Source organism: Brachyistius frenatus, unplaced genomic scaffold (assembly GCF_029030835.1).
Source record: "Brachyistius frenatus isolate BFR_SWC_R1_liver_20210118 unplaced genomic scaffold, ASM2903083v1 Contig_17, whole genome shotgun sequence".
NCBI classification, from domain to species: domain Eukaryota; kingdom Metazoa; phylum Chordata; class Actinopteri; family Embiotocidae; genus Brachyistius; species Brachyistius frenatus.
This window is the reverse complement of record NW_027210616.1, coordinates 3,454,510-3,473,957: the sequence shown is the minus strand read 5'-3', so window position 1 is coordinate 3,473,957 and position 19,448 is coordinate 3,454,510. Positions and strand designations below refer to the sequence as shown.

Sequence of the window (19,448 nt, the reverse complement as noted above, 5' to 3'; positions counted from 1 at the left end):
AGTCCTGTTCTGTTCTCCTTACTCTGCCTCCTATAGAGAAACCACAGTCAACAAATGGGAAGCAAAGGGCTTGAGATGAATACTTAATAAGAATTCTCTTCCATAAACCGTCAGCTTCAGCTGATACATGACGGTTTGTGTTTGACTAGAACTACAGCCCATCTGATCCCAGTTTCTCCTGTCAGGCCCCACAGGCCTGAACTATCTAACAGAGTGAGGAAGATGAATTACCTGGTCATACCACTCCCGGTTGGTACAGGTGCACTCGGGCCACCATCCTGCTTGTCCACTGGAGTTGTTGCCATTTACTTTGGGGCCACTCTTGGACTGGCCCTTTGGGTTGGGGCCTCCAGGGCCCCCACCAGACATAATCTTGCCCTTACTTCTCCCCAAAGTGCCCCCTCCTCCTGCCATGCTTCCACCTCCCCCTGAGGCAGGAGGGGGTAAGGTCTGGCCTCCCCCATACCCAGGCGGGTATCCATAGGGCTCGGCCTGCCAGTCTCCTCCATACGACGGGGCGTCCATCCTACGCAGGGCAGCCATACGGGTCACCTCATAACATTCTGGGCACTTGCAGCAGTGGTGGTGTTTGTGCATGCTGGCTGTGCTGGCTGAGCTGACGCTGAGATGAGCGGCGTGGCACTCTGTCTCTGCTTCCTCCTCAGATCTCACACAGCACGCTGTGATCGGCTCACAGAGTGCTAATGCCGATGGAAATAACACTAATCACAGGAATTTCTACAGATTTTCCCTTTTTCGTCAAATCCTGTCACTCTCCGCTTTATTCCTCTCGGACGTAGAAAAAAAAAAGAGATTGAGAGGGATGGGAAGCAGCAACAGGAAAACAAAAATACAAAATGGGCACGTAGTCTTTGTCCTCTTGACGTAGAAGATCAAAGGAAATATTTAAAATATTGTATACCACCACACAATCAGAGACCAGCCCTGATGATAGAAATTTCCTCTTGCTTCTCTTGGTTCACAGTGATACGCATATAAATTCATAGAGATATATATATATATTCTTTTGTTTATATATCATATATATATTTACACACACAAATACATATAAAAATATTAATATAAACAGACAAGCACAAATACAGTTATGTACAAGGATAAATGTATATATATATAAATATCTATATGCGTGTGTACAAATATATATATAGATATATAAACAATATATATAAATAAATGATATCCGCAGATGAAAATCTTCCTCTGTTAATTCTTGGTATCTTCCCGTTCTGTCAAAATCTCACGTTTTTCCTCCTGCGTTGAAAATCGTTGTCTTTCGCTCTCTGTCTCTTTTCTCAGCCTGCAGAGAGGAGCTGAGCACAGGATCGCCTCTCAGCCAGCTTGCCCTAGATGTGGATTATTCAGAGGGATGTGAGCAAGCAAGAGGGAGATGGTGAGAGAGAGAGAGAGAGAGGGAGAGAGAGAGAGAGAGAGGCAGGGAGGGAGGGCGCGGGAGAGAGATACGTAGCAGCATCCCTCTAGCACCTCAGCCCTGACAGCCACAGCCAATCAACTTGCAGCGCTGCCATCAGCAGCAGCAGCAGCACCAACAGGACTGAGCGCTTCACTGGCTGCTCTTAAAGGGGCCACAACACCTAAACCCCACTGCTGCCTGCCTTGGGTGAAAAGATACTTCTTCACAAATCCAGCCACGACAAAAACGCTGTATTTGTCTATTTTCTCGATATTTTAAAGGGAAAAGCTCAGAAGGTCAGTCTGCCATCTCACAAAGCCAACCCTCAAAACTCTGATCCACTAATTGTGAGTCTAATCCATGTTTTTCATCAGACCAATGCAGCCAAAATCCAACTTACAATGAGCACCCCTGTCCCTCCGACTGATCCCTGGTCACCTCCACAGTCATCTCTAGTTCAGCTGCAGTCTTAACAGCTTTCTTGTGCTAGTAATTGTCAACCTCAGGCTCTGTGTCACAGCACACATCTGTAAATAATCTCACAGTGGAAGTAGGTGCAGCAGATGAAAATCCTTTTTCCTCCTGGGTATCACTCAACCTGCCTCTCAATGGAGGATGCCTTTGAATCACACTGCATTACTTTGCATCATTCTTTATCCCTCTTCCTTTTTTTCTTCTTCTTTTTTTGTGCTGGCAAAGCACCATCTCTGTTGGGTTATTTCATTTCTAAGTCCTGCCCAGGTGCAGGACTGGGTCAAAATAAGCACAGCGAGGGGAGGCTGCACTCCTGAAGCCTCATTTAAGAACCATAGGGGAATTATTTTATGCTCACAATGATGACATCAACACATGTGTACGAAACCAACAAGATTACACGCTTGGGCTTTCGAGTGGGTGGAGGAATAGATTGAGAGTGAGAATGTGTGAGGGGGGGGGGGGAAGGAGAGACTATATGGCTTTCATGTATCTGTGGCAGTTATATTTTCAGTAATGTGATAGGACTGCCTGTGAGCCATTTTGCATTCTTAAGAATTTGTGGGTTGATCACAGCTAGATATAAAACATCCTGACACTGAGGGTGAAGGTTTATTTTTTTTTTTTAGAGAACTGAGCGGGAATGTTACAGTGTCGCCATTAAAGCACTGCATATATGCATTATTAATGAAATGTGACGGGGAACGGAGCTGGGTGTGTCTGCATGTGGGAGAGAGTGTATTTATACATAGTCTGCATGTTACAGTGCTCATACATGACTGCTCGCACCTCTTCAGTGTTTTGATTAACACCTTAGACATAGTGCCTTTAAATTTGACATATATTATATGTTTGCAACCTTCCTGTTACACTGAACAGGATCTCAGGGCGAGGGCACACTGCATTGTGTTGCAGCCCTACCAGGAGGTGCACACAGCAGGTTCAGCCACACTTAATTACATGCAACAGTAACTCACTTCATTGTAATGATATTCTTTCACTCTAACCTGCAGAGCTTCTCAACACTTCTCAGCAGAAAGAGGAGAAACTTTGGCATTTTTGAACAGGGGCTAGAAACCACTGAGTGCCTCAAGTTTCATTGCAGAATGCAGCCACAATCCCCGCTGAAGCCAATCAAAGCAGCGAGGCGGGGCTTTGAAGCACTGGCTTGAAAGACCGATGTAAGCATATCGATCACAGCACACATGACCGAGCACATGTTGCAACCATCCCTCCCCAGCCTCACGCCGTCTCTCTTATAAACTGTCCACATCGTATTTACCAATCAGTACAGTCAGAGCCTTAGCAGTATTTATATATATAAAAAAAACATACTGTGCAACATAAAAAAATGAGGAAATAGCCAGCTGGATATACATGATAAAGAAAGGAGAGAAGGACAGAGAAAGACCCCCTGGGCTGAATGAACACAGAAGTGTGAGAGTGCACATACAAACACATATGTGAACAGTTCATGTGTATATAGGCAATATTTAGTGCCTCAAGGGAAAAGGAATGTCTCCATTTAAATATTACATAATGCTAAATATATAAAATATTGTTAGAGACAATCAGTTGCTGATTTTCTATATCCGAATAAGGCCAGGAAGAAATACGAGACGCTACTATGCACTAATCAAATTAGAGCTATTACAGGGGACAGAAAATGCCTTGAAGGTTAATGCAGTGTAGGTGTCTTAAAGATGACATAATTTCGTAAATAAAAACATCTAGAGTTTCTGTTTGACTTTTCCATTTTGTTTGAGTCTCTAAATAAATGTATTTCTTCTTCATTTCCTTCTTCCTTCTTTAAGAAACATCTCAATAATGTGCTGATCATGTGAAATCTAAGCAACTGTGTAAGGACACAGGAGTCACACAGCCCACACTAGTACCATATTCTGCAATCAGATATCATAGTCCTGCAATAAATATGTATACGTGCAATTTCAGTTGACACCGTGTAGCCTTAGCAGTTTTGGTTGAACTCTATTACACACTTATTTTTTAAGGTTGTCATTTACAGTGTCCTTGTATTAGATTACATGACACTGTCAAACGTAATCTGTGATCTATAATGTAATAAAACTGTCAAGTATACAAGATTATTTTCCCAGTTGTGACACAGAGCCAAGCAGAAAAAGCAATATTCAGTTCCTGGTTATTTCTTTAGTGGCTACAAATAAATGCCAGTTAAATGTGATCATGATAAAAATAATATACAGTTTTAATCTCAAAACTGTAAAAAAAAAAAATGAAGTTGCTGTTTGGTATTAATGCTCCGACTCTTTCCATATCTTGTCTAAAGTAGCCCTATGCTGGAGAACAATGCTGGAGGTTTTAGTCATCCTAAAAGAACTGCGATGTTGTAGTAGTCACGGCAACATGAAGAATATTAAAAACAAACATTCATGTAATACACATCCATGTACAAATGTGTATGCGAACATGCAGGAGTAAGTGGTGTGTGTGTGTGTGTGTGTGTGTGTGTGTGTGTGTGTGTGTGTGTGTGTGTGTGTGTGTGTGTGTGTGTGTGTGCGCAAAATCCTTGTTAATATTGTGCCCAAATAAACAGCTTGGACTGGAGCGGAGCGTTCAGCGATTTATGACAGGAATGAAGGCTGTGACCTCTTACGGCATAAATGAGGAAATCATCCAGAGCTTTTGAAGAGAGATGCTTTTCTGCATCCCACCTTGCAGCTCCCCCAACATTATCAGCTCAGCATCAGCCTGCAGAGCCGTTATTACATAAACCCACCTGGACACCCTGTGACAAACGCACACATACACACTCACACACGCGCTATCATAATGAGCATTACAACCCCCAACCACTGCACAGACCATGTATTGAGCTTTTCAGTCATTTCTAGGCATTTCTCCGAGAAGCTATGTGACTGTTCCTTCGTCACCTGACCGGATGCAGCAACCATAAAAGGACAGTCGGTAGTGAGGCAGCCTTAAAGAGGCAGCTCCATTTCAAACACACACTAAGTTTCTCTACTGTAGCTTTAACTAACTGCACGATGGGATGAGGAAGCAAGTTTTATAAGTCTCTCTCAGGCATCATTAGGTTTATTTGTTTCTTTCACAAATAGTAGCTACTGAAAGGACCAACTACCAAACTACAGGAGGATACATCTTTACAGTTAATGCTTGCACTTTTCAATGACTCTCGCCTTGTTACGTGTGAATGTGCAGGTGGGGAATGTGAGTGGCAAAGGGTGATAGACTGCATGACAGAGAAACAGTCAGACCTAGAAAAATAGGAGATACTCATCAATTCTGCACTGAAAAACAAAGTAAACTGCCTAGAAGAGGCAAGATGCTCAATACAGACTCAGAAAAACAAAGGCTACTCGGCTAAGACTCCTATTAATAGGCCTCAGTGGCAAAGAACAGCTGCTCCACACACACACCAAACACAGCACCTCCAACTGATGGAATAATGAGAGGGAAGCATACACATGAAGGAAAAACGAGAGCTAGGATAGCGGAAATGAGGAAGACAGGAAAAGAGGGGATTGGAAGATTGTATCAGAGCTACACGGATATAAGGAACAATATTTGCGTAGATTTTGAACACGCATAAAAAGACAAGAGGAGAAAAGGAGCTATGAAAAGGGGCGCAAGTAGGAGGTTAAGAGATTAGCTGGAAACTGACAGGAAGGTGAATGCAGTTGATAAAATATGATGAAGGTGCTGCAGGTCCACGACAGATGCCTAACAGAGAAGAAACTGAGCTAAGGTGCCCTGTGTGTGGGCAGAAATGCCATGACTAGAGGGGGCATTACTGAAGCATGGTGCTGAACAGAAGGGGAAGTAAAAATAGAGAGAAGGAAATAGAGAGATGCTGAGAAAACAACAAAGTGCTTGTGCATCCATGAGTGCATGGGAATGTAAAATAAACTGTGTAATTACCCATTCACCTTGCCACAGAGTGCAATGCATCTGAAATCAGTGTGCTTGCTGAGTTTGCATCATCACCAATGCTTGTATGGTGGAAAAGCAGAACAGAGAGAGAGAGAGAGAGAGAGAGAGAGAGAGAGAGAGAGAGAGAGAGAGAGAGAAAAACAAAGACATGAATTAAAAGAGGAATGAAAAAGACAGGATGAAAAACAGAGAAGCCAGGAGAGAGAGAGATAGAGAGAGGAAGAGAGTCAGAGCAGTCTGTAGGGATGCAGGCGGGGGAGGAATGTGGTTTCCATGGCAACCCGAGGAAGGCTGAGCTCTGGGTGTCCGTTCCAGCTCTGCACTGCACCGGCCCTCGCCTCTCAGCCGCCTTGCTCGCTCGCTCGCTTGCTCGCTCTCTCTCTCTCTCTCTCTCTCTCTCTCTCTCTCTCTCTCTCTCTCTCTCCAGCCTCCCCCACTATATCTTTTTCTCTACACCCCCCTTCTCTCCCTTTCACTCCCTCCCTTCCATTCCCTGCACCTCCTCAGCTCCCTCACCTCCCTCCTTCATGTAATAGAGGGAGTCACACACACACACACACACACACACACACACACACACACACACACACACACACACACACACACACACACACACACACACACACACACACACACACACACAGCTCCATATCATCCACACGGAGTCAACCTGTACTGTCACTGTATTCTTATACTGACATTATCATACAGGCAAAGTGAATCCATGTGCATCACCCTCTCTTTTACCCCTTCCAAGTCCCCTGATCCTCACCCCTCCACCCCACCCTCCACCCACTGCACTAGTTCTGGGCTCAGCTGAAAAGCCAATGCCTGCGGCCACTGTGCTGCCATGTGCCACTGGCCCTGTTGTAATGGGGAATGCATGGGAGGGCCTTCAACAATACTGAGGAACATGGCAGCCCACTGAGAAGTATCTCTGTCATGAAAGACGCAGACTGAGCTTGTTGCTCATGTAAACTGCAGATTGGCCACACACAATCTCTTAAAAGAAATATAGTCTGACATTTTGGGAAGTGTATTTATCTGCTTTCTCGCTTAAAGTTACTACACATAAAGCCAGAGGCGATTCTTCATTTAGCATAACGACTGGCGGACAGAAGCAAAACACATTCCATGTGGTTTATTTAATCTGTATAAAAAAAACAACATGTAAAAAATAAAAAGGATCATAAAATCCCTCATAATCTACACATAGTAGTTCCATTTTAAATATAGATTAAACAAATAGATGTTTGGGTTAATAAATGAACTTTGGAGGTGCTGACAATATGAATTTTGTTCCCTTCAGACACAGTCAAACTAGTCTTTCCCCCCTGTTTGCATTCTCTGTGCTAAAATAAACTAACTGTCTGCTCGCTGTGACATTAAAAACGTGTTGAGCTTCTCATCTAACACTCAGCAACATTTACCAAAATACTGATTTAAACCCTTTAAATCTTTTTATATTAGTACATAGAAACAGTCATAGCCCCATAGTGAAATGCAGGAACTAATAGTTTAGGATGTGTTTTATGGCTGGAGGTCAACACTTTGTTTATTATGCTTTGTATGAGCAAATAACCAATGCAAATAAAAAATAATGCGTAATAAATGTCATTTATCATTGTAGGTATTGAAAGGCTCAAAAGAAAATAAATTTGTTTCTGTCATTAAAATATCAGCATCCTAATAACAAATACGGATTATTAGCAGTCCAGACATTAATAAAATGTTCCAGAGGTCTTTATGATCAGTAACAGATGTTTCATGATGTTCAGCCATTTTTGTGAAACCTCAGAAGATGTTGTGGAAAATGCGTGATTGTCACATCATGATCACTGCTTTGCAGCAGCTGCCATTTCTGCAGCTTCAATTCAATCATTGTGAAAAAGATGTGTTCAGGGGACCCCTGAAAAACACCTTGTTGCTCTGCTTCACTCACCTTTGGCATGTCGACACAGGAGTGAGCCACCAGGCCAGATACCCGCTCTACTTTGTGAGGGCTCCTCCTGCTGGTCACTCGCACCCGAGACACACCCTCATCCTCCTGATCCTGCGGCACACAGAATGGATGAATTCTCTTAGACAAATGAAATCCCGTTAAAACAAACTACTCCTGCAATGATCAGGACATACATTTGCATACCAAAGATGATAATCATCATCACATCTTTAAAAATAACATGTCAACACCTGTAGGACAGAGAAACAGCTTAAAAACATATTTAATACGACAGAATATATTCAGAGTCTTAAAAGGATTCTGGGAATACTCTCAGAGGAGCAGTAAGTGTAAGATCAAATGAGCAGCTCTGTGACTTGAACGAAATGGTACTGGTTCATCTGTACATTTAATATGACACTATAACCAGCAGGTGGTTAGCTTGGCGTAGTGTGAAAGGAAGAGGAAAAAAGATAGCCTGGCTCATTTAAAGGTATAAATATCCACTGACCAGCACCATTAAACTTAACCCATTATACCCTGTTTTATTAAACTGTACAAAAATAAATAGTACAAATTATCATTTGTTTTTCGACATACTGGAATTAGGCTTTGTGCTAATCTAAGATAACCAGCAGCTGTCTATAGCTTCTTATTAAAAAACAGAAATTACAGTCCAATCAGTCCTCTCATCTTTTGTCAAGTTTGCTCATGTAAAAAAAAAATGCTTTCATTATTATTTAAGAGATACTTGAATGTTTTTAATAACCAGCACATTTTATAGCTAAAGAAGAGTCAGGAGCATGATCAAAGTTTGAGGACCTGTCTAGCAAAACTTTGCAATGAAAAGAAAGTATTTGAAAAAGTTAAGAATATCACACAGCTCAGTACTATTTGTTGTGGAAACGGTCAGAGGAGCACAGAGCAGAACTAGATGGCTGACAAATGAAACTCAGGCAACGGACGGTAAAAGAGCTGCAAACTACAAACTAATCAAATCATCAAAATAAATGAACTTGAACATAGAGTCCCTTCTACAGCGCTACACAGAATCTACAGTACCTGAAATTCACAGGGATCATTGCCAGTTTAGACCACACAGACCCTTAACAGACAGCAGAGGGCAGCCTTCAGAGCAGGCCATCACTGGTACGAAGTTGCAAAAAGTATTACCACAGAACAAGCCCAATGATTTTCCACGTAATTGATGCCATAACTCTCACCCGGTTCTTCCACGTTAAAATGAAAGCTGCTCTTGTGCTCAAGTTGAAAAGACAAGTGTTTATATAAATACACCCACACCCATAAGCATGCAGGCTGGCATCAACTAAGAGAGTTGGAAGGCAAAAATCAACCTTTATTATTACATTAATGTCAAGTATAGCAGGATTCTCACAACATTTCCTTTGTCTGTGCAGTAGCAGTGCAGATAAGTTAACCATGTGTCATTTCAGAGACCGCTAAGTGAGTTTCTCTTTGACAGCCTCGTTCCCACATGGCAGAGCTGACAGGCAGGTCGGCTTACGGTGGCAGAGCCAGAGCTGCCCCTCCCAGCTGCCTGCTCGGTTTAATATCGTGGCAGCTAAGCATGTGCCCTTTGCACTGTGCGCACACACTCACGTGTGCGTATATCAAATTGTGCAGATGTATTTGAAAAGACTTCATCAATTAATCATTTAAACTCGTACAATATCTAAAATGTATGAAATTATTTAGTTATTTGATTTGATTTTACTGAGTAATAACCATCAATTTTCTTGCAACCACAAATAATTACCATTAAAATAAGCACGAATTCAATTAAACTACAAAAACAGCTTCTTCTCTTACTGATCCTTTCATTTCTTTACCAAAGGAGCTATTCTCCACTCTCACCTGCTACTCTGCAGCAAATCAGGGAATTTGCAGACTCATTTAGTTTCCCTCTCATCCTCCACTCAGGTGACACCATGGCTAGAATACTGATGAGCACCTCACTGGGTGTCCATTAAGCAGCTCTCTCTCTCTCTCTCTCTCCCTCTCTCTCAAACTTCCCACTATGACTGCTGCATCCTTCCATCAGCTTCTGCCGCTCCAGGATTGTGACTGCATGGGCCCCTCCGAGCAGCTGGGATCCACAGAGTGGAGGATAGGGGAAGGACCAGGAGAAGCGCTGCACTGAATTAGAGGCTAAACGGGGTGGATCACAGATGCACCGAGAGGCGCTTCGGAGGGCGGAATAAAGTTCAAGCCAAAGTCATAATTCATGGTTTTGGTCCTCGACCACAGTAGTGACACACATGGCACTGCAACATGCGGCAACTCATGATCACGTAATCCAATCATTTCCAACCAGTGGCGACTTGTTTTAATTGCCTGGGGGAATGTGGAAAGATTGCAGAGTAGCACAGTTCGATTTCCAAACAGATTGTTTGTTGAAATATTATATTAGATTGTTGAAACATGTAGCTAAAATTCATGGATAGACAGTTAAAATGGTTATAATAACTACATAAATGGTGGAAATGATCTGTAAAATTTAATCTAAAATTATTATTTTTTTAAAGCAATACATTTTAAAACGCCATGTATAATTAAAAGTTTTAAATAACATCCAAATTCAAATAAATTCAAATGAACACATTTGGAATTTGACTGGCGCTGCCAATGAAGGGTTACTTGATCTGATTGGGCTATGAGGGTTCTTTTGCAAGTACCATAAACTGTTTAAACCTTGCATCATCAGAAAGCACAATATTAATATCTCCCCTAATGTGTCTTTAACACAAATCTCTGAGAAACCTCTCTGTTGAAAATAGTCACTTGCTTAAGCTTTATGTATTAAGGAATCAAAAACTGGACTGCAGCATCTATTTAATACACATCAGTTGTCCTGTTCAACTGACCGAACACAATCTGCTACAGACTTTCAAAAACACATTGACATTAAGTGATTGACTGCAGAGGGGGGTTGATAACCATAAAGGGATAATGCAAGATTACAGTTTTCATCTCGTGTGAGGATTGACTCATCACCTTTATAAGACAAAAAAAGATTTGCACTACATCACTTCAAACATATGTGCACATTTATTTAGTGGGTTATGTATAAAATCTAGCATAGATCCCATCACAGCAGACATGCAGGGCAGCTGCAGCAAAGTCCTGACAATCTCACCTCAACTGTGCCAGTTAGTGACCAATCAGATGGTCCCAAATGACATCTGGGCCACAATTCTAATCCGAGACATACAGGTCATACAGGAGGTACAGTAGGACAGTGGGCAGATGTCAAACCCGGCTAGCTGTATTACAGAGGTGCATTATTATGCAGCTTACAGTCTCTTTTTGTACAGAGCGCTGTCTCTTTCGGTACTATACCCCCTGCTATGGCTCAGCAAGAAAATGCTGTCTGATGACAGATGAGGCAAGACAAAGGAAGGGATTTCATACTACAAAGGCGCTGTGTTTGGAACACACCCACTTAATTTGTCTAGACCTTTACACAAATTTCTTACATACTTGGCCAGTATGGACAGCAAAAAATAGATATCAATCTAGTATATGCATGTTAGAATAATTGTATTACCATAAGCTAGAAAACCTGTGAACCAATCCATTGAATACTAGAAAAAAAGCACTGTGAATTTCTCAAAGCTATCATTTCATAAATTGTACGAGATAACATTTCCTGGGATAAAATGAGTAGTGAGAAAAAGTAAGGAATCCATGTTACAGTCAAACAACTTGAGATCTTTGTGAACATTACATAAAAGCAAAAGAAGAAAATAAAGGTATCTGCTGAGGATGACCTTAATAAATAGACCAGTAGGTAAATTACTGGTTGTCTTTGGTCTCAATCAAAACAAGCTGGAAGAAAACATTGACGACACCCAATGTGTCTTCAGTTGGCCCCTTCTGTTGGACCCTGATCAGCATGTTCAGCATTCTTTTGTGACACATTTAAACTGAGAAAAGCTTTAAAGCTGATTTGTTGTGAGCTTTTTTCACCTCTGAAGTATTTTTCAAAATACTTTGATTGCTATCTTTCAATACTCCCAAGACACCGAGACTCTAAAGGCAAATAAGTAGCCATTCCAGTTTCTGTGCAGTTACAGTGGATTTGATGGAAAATCCTAATATCGTATCACATATCATATGTGCACACCTTTAAATAATTTCAATATAGACCTGAACACTGGGCTCTACTGAGTATGTTAACCAGTCGCATTACACTTGTTTCCCTCTAGATGATAAATGAGAACACAAAGCTTTAGAAAATTACTCACTGCTTTTCCTTTCATGGAATGATATTCTTTGAGCTATCTTTCAGGCCCGTATACTTTTAATAGTCAGATGTTTCAGTGGATGAATCTAGTTCCTTTGTTTGAAGGATTCAAAGTTGACCATTGTGCCTCAAACTCAATATTTAAAGTAACATAAAAAAAATGTTGTGCTTAAAATGAAATCTCGTGTTTTGTTTGTGCTGCCATGGAGACTGTGGTTGGACAACTGTGTGTGCAAAAAATAGATTCCTATTCAAAAAGTGTCCACTTCTCCCATGAAATACAAAGTTAATATATTTTTTTCCACAAGTCCTTATGATGTTATTAGCTAAATTCTCTCCTTCTGATCAGTGTCCTGGTGGTCCTTATGAAAATAATTCTACAATTAATTAGATATTAGGTCTCAAGTGGAAGTATTCTTGAGGGCGTAGTTGGTTCAATTGAAATGTCTGGGGTGCAAGCAGGTTTCCTTTATAGGTAGGCGAGCATACAATCCTCAGGTTCTCAGTCAGATCCTCCCCAACTTGTCAAAATAAGGTCACTTCTGGCCAAGGTCAAGACAGCTACGGCCAAAATGCTAGATGCGAGGTTTCAAAACAAGTGTATGGATTTCTTAATGTTTTACTTGCTTTAAACATGTAGTTTGAGCTCTGGTCCTTCTTAAACAGTGATTCAACATTTAGGCCTGTGCAAAATGCAGATTTTCTCCCTCCAGTTTTCTTTCTGTGTCCTACTCTAAAAATATTCAAAATAACCGTGTGACTACACACACTTGTTATAATGAAAAGACTGACTGACTTCATGAGAGCAACCCACTGATGAGCAAATGGTAATCAGCGCTCTTTTGATTCCGTCTAATTTCCACTTCTCCCTCCACCCATGTGTGCCTCCCTCACAACTTTCCCCCTCCGTCTGACACTCACTCTCACCAGGTTGAAGTCATAGCAGTCGTGACTCATGCTAACATGTTATCCGCGTAGGAGTGTGAGGGACACGGGTGATGACATCCTCCCCAGTAAAAGCACAGCACACGGCACCACGTGTGACACCAGATGCAATGTAAACATGAAGCATATTTCTTCCAATCTATAATGTGAAGCAGGAAAATTACCTCCCACGCATCCAGCCTGCTGTCTTCTTTCACAACAGTTTGTTCTGTGTTCAGTTGCAAGGTCACCTCGTAACACTCTTGAATATCTGTGTGAAAAAACAACAAACTATAATGAGTTTTTTTTTTTTCTTCCCCTTGGAACATTACAAGTATTACATGTGGGCACTTTTTTACTTAGTCATCATTATTTGTTGTTCGGAACTTCTCAGCTTCTAACGTACGCCGCTTTTGGTGTGTAAAAGAATCTGCTGATCAATCATGGGCACATTGGGAGATATCTTGTATCCCTCAGTGGTTCAGCGGGTAAAAAATATGTGGGTGGGAGTCAGCTGTTTACAAGGAAATCCATCTCCACATTTGCAGGCGCTCTTATCTTCTTGCTGAACAATATGACTCAGGCACTGACTGAGTAAATCATCATTTCAGTGTCTAAGAGGACCACATTTATAATATTTCATACTACCTGAACAGTATGAAAACGTTTTGTCTACTTTTTTTTTTTTTTTTTTTTCCGTCTTCATCAGATCATTTACACAGTACGTCATTGTCAGTCGTGTTGCTTTAGAACTCCATCTTAGGGTGAGACTCCTACACATGTTGAATGAATGTGGACACTGCCCCCCAGTTGAATAAAGGGCAATCCTGTCCCTCTGTTACATGAAAAGATTTTAGGTGCTTCCAAAAATGGAAGCTGGTTTTCCAGAAGTCATTGCTTAAACAGTTACGTAAGAGTGATTTTCAAGCAAGTAAGGAATACATATTCAATAACATGAATGTATTGGATATAAATCAGAAAATAAACAAGAAATCCAGACTAAGAGCCGTGCTAGCTCCTCCGTGAGACACTACTTTTAGGCATAGTGGTGCTTTTAGCTAACTGCTTATGTTAGCATGCATATGTGCTCAAAAAGACAAAGCGAACATGTTTATTTATCAGGTATGATGTTTACCATGGTCACCACCTCATTGTGTGCTAACATGTTAATGGCCAAAAATGGTGGGAACACATTAGTTCCAAAGTTATTCATCACAAACCAAAGTACTGGACAAACCTACATTTAAATTGATAATAGATAAAAAGGTTAAGAGGATTTCCAAAGTTATTATAACTCATCCTGAGTGGAAGACCAATCTCCGTACTGGAATTTCATGTCAATTCATTCAGTACTTTCACTCAAAACCACAAACATCAACCTAATGGTGCCACTGGAGAAGTTTTGGGATCGCCAGGAGTCATTCTTTTGGGACCACGAATGTCTGTACCAAGTTTCCCTGGCAACCTACCCAATTTCAGTCTTTGCCAAAGTGGCTCGCATACCTTATCATCACTCGGGCTACACAATAATAATATCTAATTCTCAACGTTCAAAGTAAACCAGGTTCTTCCAAAAAAAAACAAAGATAACAGGGAAAACAGTATTCTGTCCATGCAGTTCTAGAAAAGTAATGTATGAGTACAGGGGAATCAAACATGTCACTCTTTCTTAAGTACCACAACAAACTATGATAGTAAGTAATTGTAAGTATTGACATCTCAGTGTATTCCTAAGTTGCCCCTCCTTTTCTTTTAAAGTCTTCTCTTCTCCAACTTGTCACCTCTTGGCCCATGACGTCTTGTGGTCGCCTATTGAGTGGCAGCCATGTGATGAAAATGCACTGCGACAATTTTGCTGATGTCAAGCGCCGGCCTGCAGTGTTGACATAAAGAGGTTGCTGGAGAGTTCATCAAATTCCCAAAGTTCAATGTCAGGGCAAGATGGGCCATAGACAACAGTCTATGAAGGACATCTAGGGAAGCTTGATACATCTTGTCCTTTTAAAAAAAATTATTAATAATGTGTATCTTTTGTTGAAACATGGAAAGTTCTGCCTTCTATGTGTGAGAGACAGAGAGATAAGAGTCAGTATGTCTCAACAAGACACCGTGAGAACAAAAGCGTAAGAATGGAGCATGTGACTCATCACTGTGTCTGAATGTGGAGGAGTGAAGCCATGTGTGGGCAGAGGAGTTTGTTGACCAGCTGAATAAAGAGCAGCCTCACTTACACAAACTCTTATATACATGCAGACACACACACGCACATACTGTAGGCCGAGCTCGATTTACCCACTTGCATATAGCCATAGACATACACACCAATATCACACAAGTACGCCTCCTTACTGCCAATGTACCTCGCTATTTCAGACACACAATACACTAACCCACTTATAACTGTCCAATCAAGACAAACTGCCAACAAAAAATACCTAAAAAAAAAAAAAAAGGCATCCTCAATTCATCACGCCGAGATGGATGTTGTCAAAATGTAACTATGGACTGTATATAAAAATGGACATAGTCTCAGGGTATGGAAAGTGAAGCCACTGTGAAAGTGCCTCAAAGTGCAATACCGTTAAGGGCCAGTAGGGGCTGCCACCAAAAAACCCGCTGGACCAAATAATAGTCTCCCAGTCACCTCAACTCTCATGGAATATTATGTCAACACCAAGCAACAACCAAAAGTGACATCACCCGTTGGTTTGTTAGGGGCTGTTATGAGGCTTTGAGTTTGGATTTTGGCCGACGCCATCTTGCTAGTTCAGAACGGTTTGGAGCCAGAAGTGACCATATTCGGATGAGCTGGGAGGGTGGGGGGAGCAAGCAGTAGATCTGACTTGATCTGATTGGAAACCCAGCAATACTACGTCCCGCCCACTGATAGCCGTAACCTGGTTGCATCCCAGGCCTGTCAATCAAACAGACTTGCCACCATTAACACAACTTTTTGAGGCTTATTTTCTAATTAACGCCAGGGTTATTTTCAGATGAGCCACCAAAAACCAATAAGAAGGAGCAACTTTAGCTAGCAACAGCGAAATAACTTGTGGAAAAAAATGATTGACTTTGAATTTCACGAGACTAATTGAATGGGAGTCTATGGAGCTGAAGACTTTTTGGAGGAATCCTCTAGCGGCACTCGGTGGTATTACAGTTTAAAGCACTTAGCTACGACCACTTTTATATACTGTCTATGGTCAATACTTTTTCCCCCACAAGTCATTATGGTGTCAAAAGCTAAATTCCCTCCTTCTGATCAGTGTTCTGGTGGTCTATCGAATAAATAAGTCCACAGTTAATTTGATATTAGACCTCAAAAAGGAGTATGTTTGGGGGCGTGGCTGGTTTAAATATGGTCACTTCTGGCTCCAAAAAAACCGAGACCCTTAGTCACTGACCCATTGTTCATGTGAAATTACTGGTGACTTCAGCTTTGAATAAGTCTTGAAAACAGTGCATCGGTTAAGTTTTGCCAGATTTGCTCTTCAGCTGCTTCTCGGACACCTGGCTTGCTTTCACACAACTAACACTTCTAATTATGTTGTTCGTCTATTCCTGGCAGAGGTAGCAAGACAGACAAAGGTGCTCAATCACATCTTGAAGTGTTCAGAGATCAGTATTCACAGTCACACAAAGTACAGAGAGGGTTTTTTTGGTTTTTTTTTAACATCTGTGACCTTCCAAAAACAAAACAAAATCTCTGAACTGCTCCAACCCTAACATACCACATAAATTCCTGGCCATGAAACAAAATACATAATCCATGCCAGAAGTCTCTTTCATAAGATTTATGCCCGATCTCTTTTTGATGTCAGGACTATTTTGGGATGGCCTGGTCTCAGCTCTGAGCCTTTTTGTCACAGTCATAGGGGTTTTCCTGCACCTTCTCCCGTGCCTACAGAAACTCTGCATGCAGGATTGGTGCGTTATAAGCCTCTTCTCTTTTTCGTGTACCTATTCAATTGGACTGAAGTCATCTCTATTTCCTGGACGGGTGAATCACACAAAAAATAATGTGCCCTTTGTTCTTTACATGATGATGAGCAACCCATGGCTTGCTGGAACAACACATTGATGGAAAACTAGGTCACGATTTCAAAGCAGGGCAAACAATTCACCCCCCCTCCCCCGCCCCCTTGTCACTGCCTCAATAAAATACTCCCAAAGACATTTAGGGTCCTCTGTAATCTAACATGTGTCTGCCTGTATGTGTGCCCCAACTCCCAGCGAGCAGCCCCCCATGCTGCCCCACAGCATGTTGGAACAAAAGGATGGATGCACAGTTAAGGCAACCTTTGTTCGTGACTGTGCAACCATGCAGACATCCAATCAAGTGGCCAGTACTGAACCTTCCCACACTGCATCCAACACCTCTCAACTTCCCACAGTGTTTCAAAGTCAAAGGGATCTCTTAAAGACAAATAACTGCTCTGTAATGTTGATCAATGTCTTCAGATTGTGAAAACTTCAGCTTTTTCCATCACCAAACTCTCTAATTTTGTTTTGTCATCCGAACACAAAACGTTTAGTCATCTGCTCTGCTTAGAAAGCTCTCCACTTTTCAGCCCACTTCCACAATGATAATCACAGTACAAAATGGTCCAAAAAGAACCAGTTCACACAGCCCTGAGCATGTGAAGGCAAACACAACAGGAGAGGATAAGAGGATGAGTAATGTTTATACTGCACTGTCGGTGCTTTGAACCGGCTGCTCTGACTTTCCTGATGAGAACCACATGTTGAATAAGGGGCAATGCCTCATCAGCCCTGCACCTGAGACACACACGACCACGGGCCTCTTCTTCTTCGACCCTCACACACTATGATCCAAGAGCCAAGAGAGTTGGGGAAGAGGTTTGTGCATGGCAGCTAAGAGCAATTTATTTTCCTGTCCACCTCAGGCACGGCCCTGATTGAACATTCTTTGTGAGGAATGTTTGGAATCCTAATTTGGAAAGCTAATCCTCTCCGAGTCTCCCTCGCTTCAACAAATAATAAGGTATATTACATCTGATGTCAATAGCCCAATGTTTCGTAAAAACGTTGTCTCAGTATATCACATCAGTGCCCTTAAGGTCTGGAGAAATGGTTAGAACTTGACGGTGTCTTTAGTTGCCTTGTCCCCTTCAGAGATAAAGAAAAAATAAAATCCCCTGCATGGAGCAAGAAGGTAGCCAGTGTCCTGCTCAAGGACACTTAAGCATGGGCAACTCCTAATCGCCCCGGGGATGAAGCCTGGATGGCAGAGAAAACACTGATTAAGTAGGTAAAAACTCTAAAAATGTAGGCGCAGTAGAGATGCAAACAGATACTGCTGCATTCAGCTTAAAAATATGAATCGACAGGAGCTAAAGGCTAACATGCTAACAATGACAGGTTAGCAGGTATAATGTTTACCATGTTCTTCATCTTAATTTAGAATGTTTTCATTCTTGCAGGACTGTGATCCATCTATCTAAAAGTTGTTGGCATAATTCAGTGGAGCATCCCACCTCTCCATCCCTTGAGTTCTGAATGTTACTAGCATGGCCCATAAATTCCTAAAAAAAAAAAGGACATAGATGGATAGATAAAAACATACATTTCAGAAGTCATAGTCATATTTGTTGTATGTGTAATGAAGCCTTCACACCTTCTAGTATTTATGATTTGGGGTAGCAGCATGAGAGGGAAATGAGTACCAAGACCCTGTTTCAACCTGAAGGCCCAAATTAAAGACTAATCAAAACCATCTGTCCTTGTCACCGCAGTAACAACAGCATTTCCTGAACCAGAGCCTGCGTCCTACAATGAAAGTTAGAGGGCTGAGCACGCCAAAACCACAGGTTGTTGTAGTGGTGCATTTGAACTGTTGCCAGTGAGAAATGTGTACGTGTTCACATTGAAAGACCATTTAATTGTAACGTATGATGGGCCTCTTGCTGCCGTGGTGCTTGAAAGTTTCTGAACTCTTCAGAATTTTTTTACATTTCTGCACAAATATCACCAACGTCCTAAATGTAGATTAATTTTTTTTTAAATTTTTTTTTTTAAATGACACAAATGAGACCAAAATATTTGACTTACGGAGCAAAATGATCCAATATCACATTTCTGTGAGTACTTTCAGTGTCGGTTGCGAGCCTCTTGAGCAGTAATAACTGCAACTAAATGGTAGTGGTAACTATCGATCAGTCATGCACATTGGTTTGGAGGAATTTTAGCCTTTTCCTCCTCGAAGAGCAGCTTTGACTCTGGGATGTTGGAGGGCTTCATCAAATAAACCGCTTGTTTCTTGTTCTTCCACTACATTTCTATAGGACTGAGGTCAGGGGGGGACTTGGCCATTCCAAAACAACATTATTTTTCTTAAACCATTCTTTGGCAGTACGACTTTGGGTTGTGCTTTGGATATTTGTCTCGCAGCGTGACTCACTTTTTCTTGAGTTTCAGGTCACTGAGATGTCCTGACATTTTCCTTTAAAATT

The 19,448-nt window shown here is 41.5% G+C and overlaps 1 protein-coding gene across 5 annotated transcripts in view; it reads right to left on the bottom strand.

Moving 5' to 3' along the window:
* dlg3 (discs, large homolog 3 (Drosophila)) overlaps positions 1 to 19,448 on the bottom strand; it is an 82,314-nt gene that overhangs the window by 59,642 nt on the left and 3,224 nt on the right. For 4 of the 5 annotated variants that reach the window (XM_069694380.1, XM_069694383.1, XM_069694384.1 and 1 more), the window contains exon 1: positions 232 to 1,375. In XM_069694380.1, coding sequence (XP_069550481.1) covers positions 232 to 597 — 366 coding nt within the window. In that variant the 5' untranslated portion in view covers positions 598 to 1,375. Of the gene's footprint in view, positions 1 to 231; positions 1,376 to 7,784; positions 7,896 to 13,160; positions 13,247 to 19,448 lie in introns of those variants that run through there. The other variant, XM_069694382.1, reaches the window with a different exon arrangement.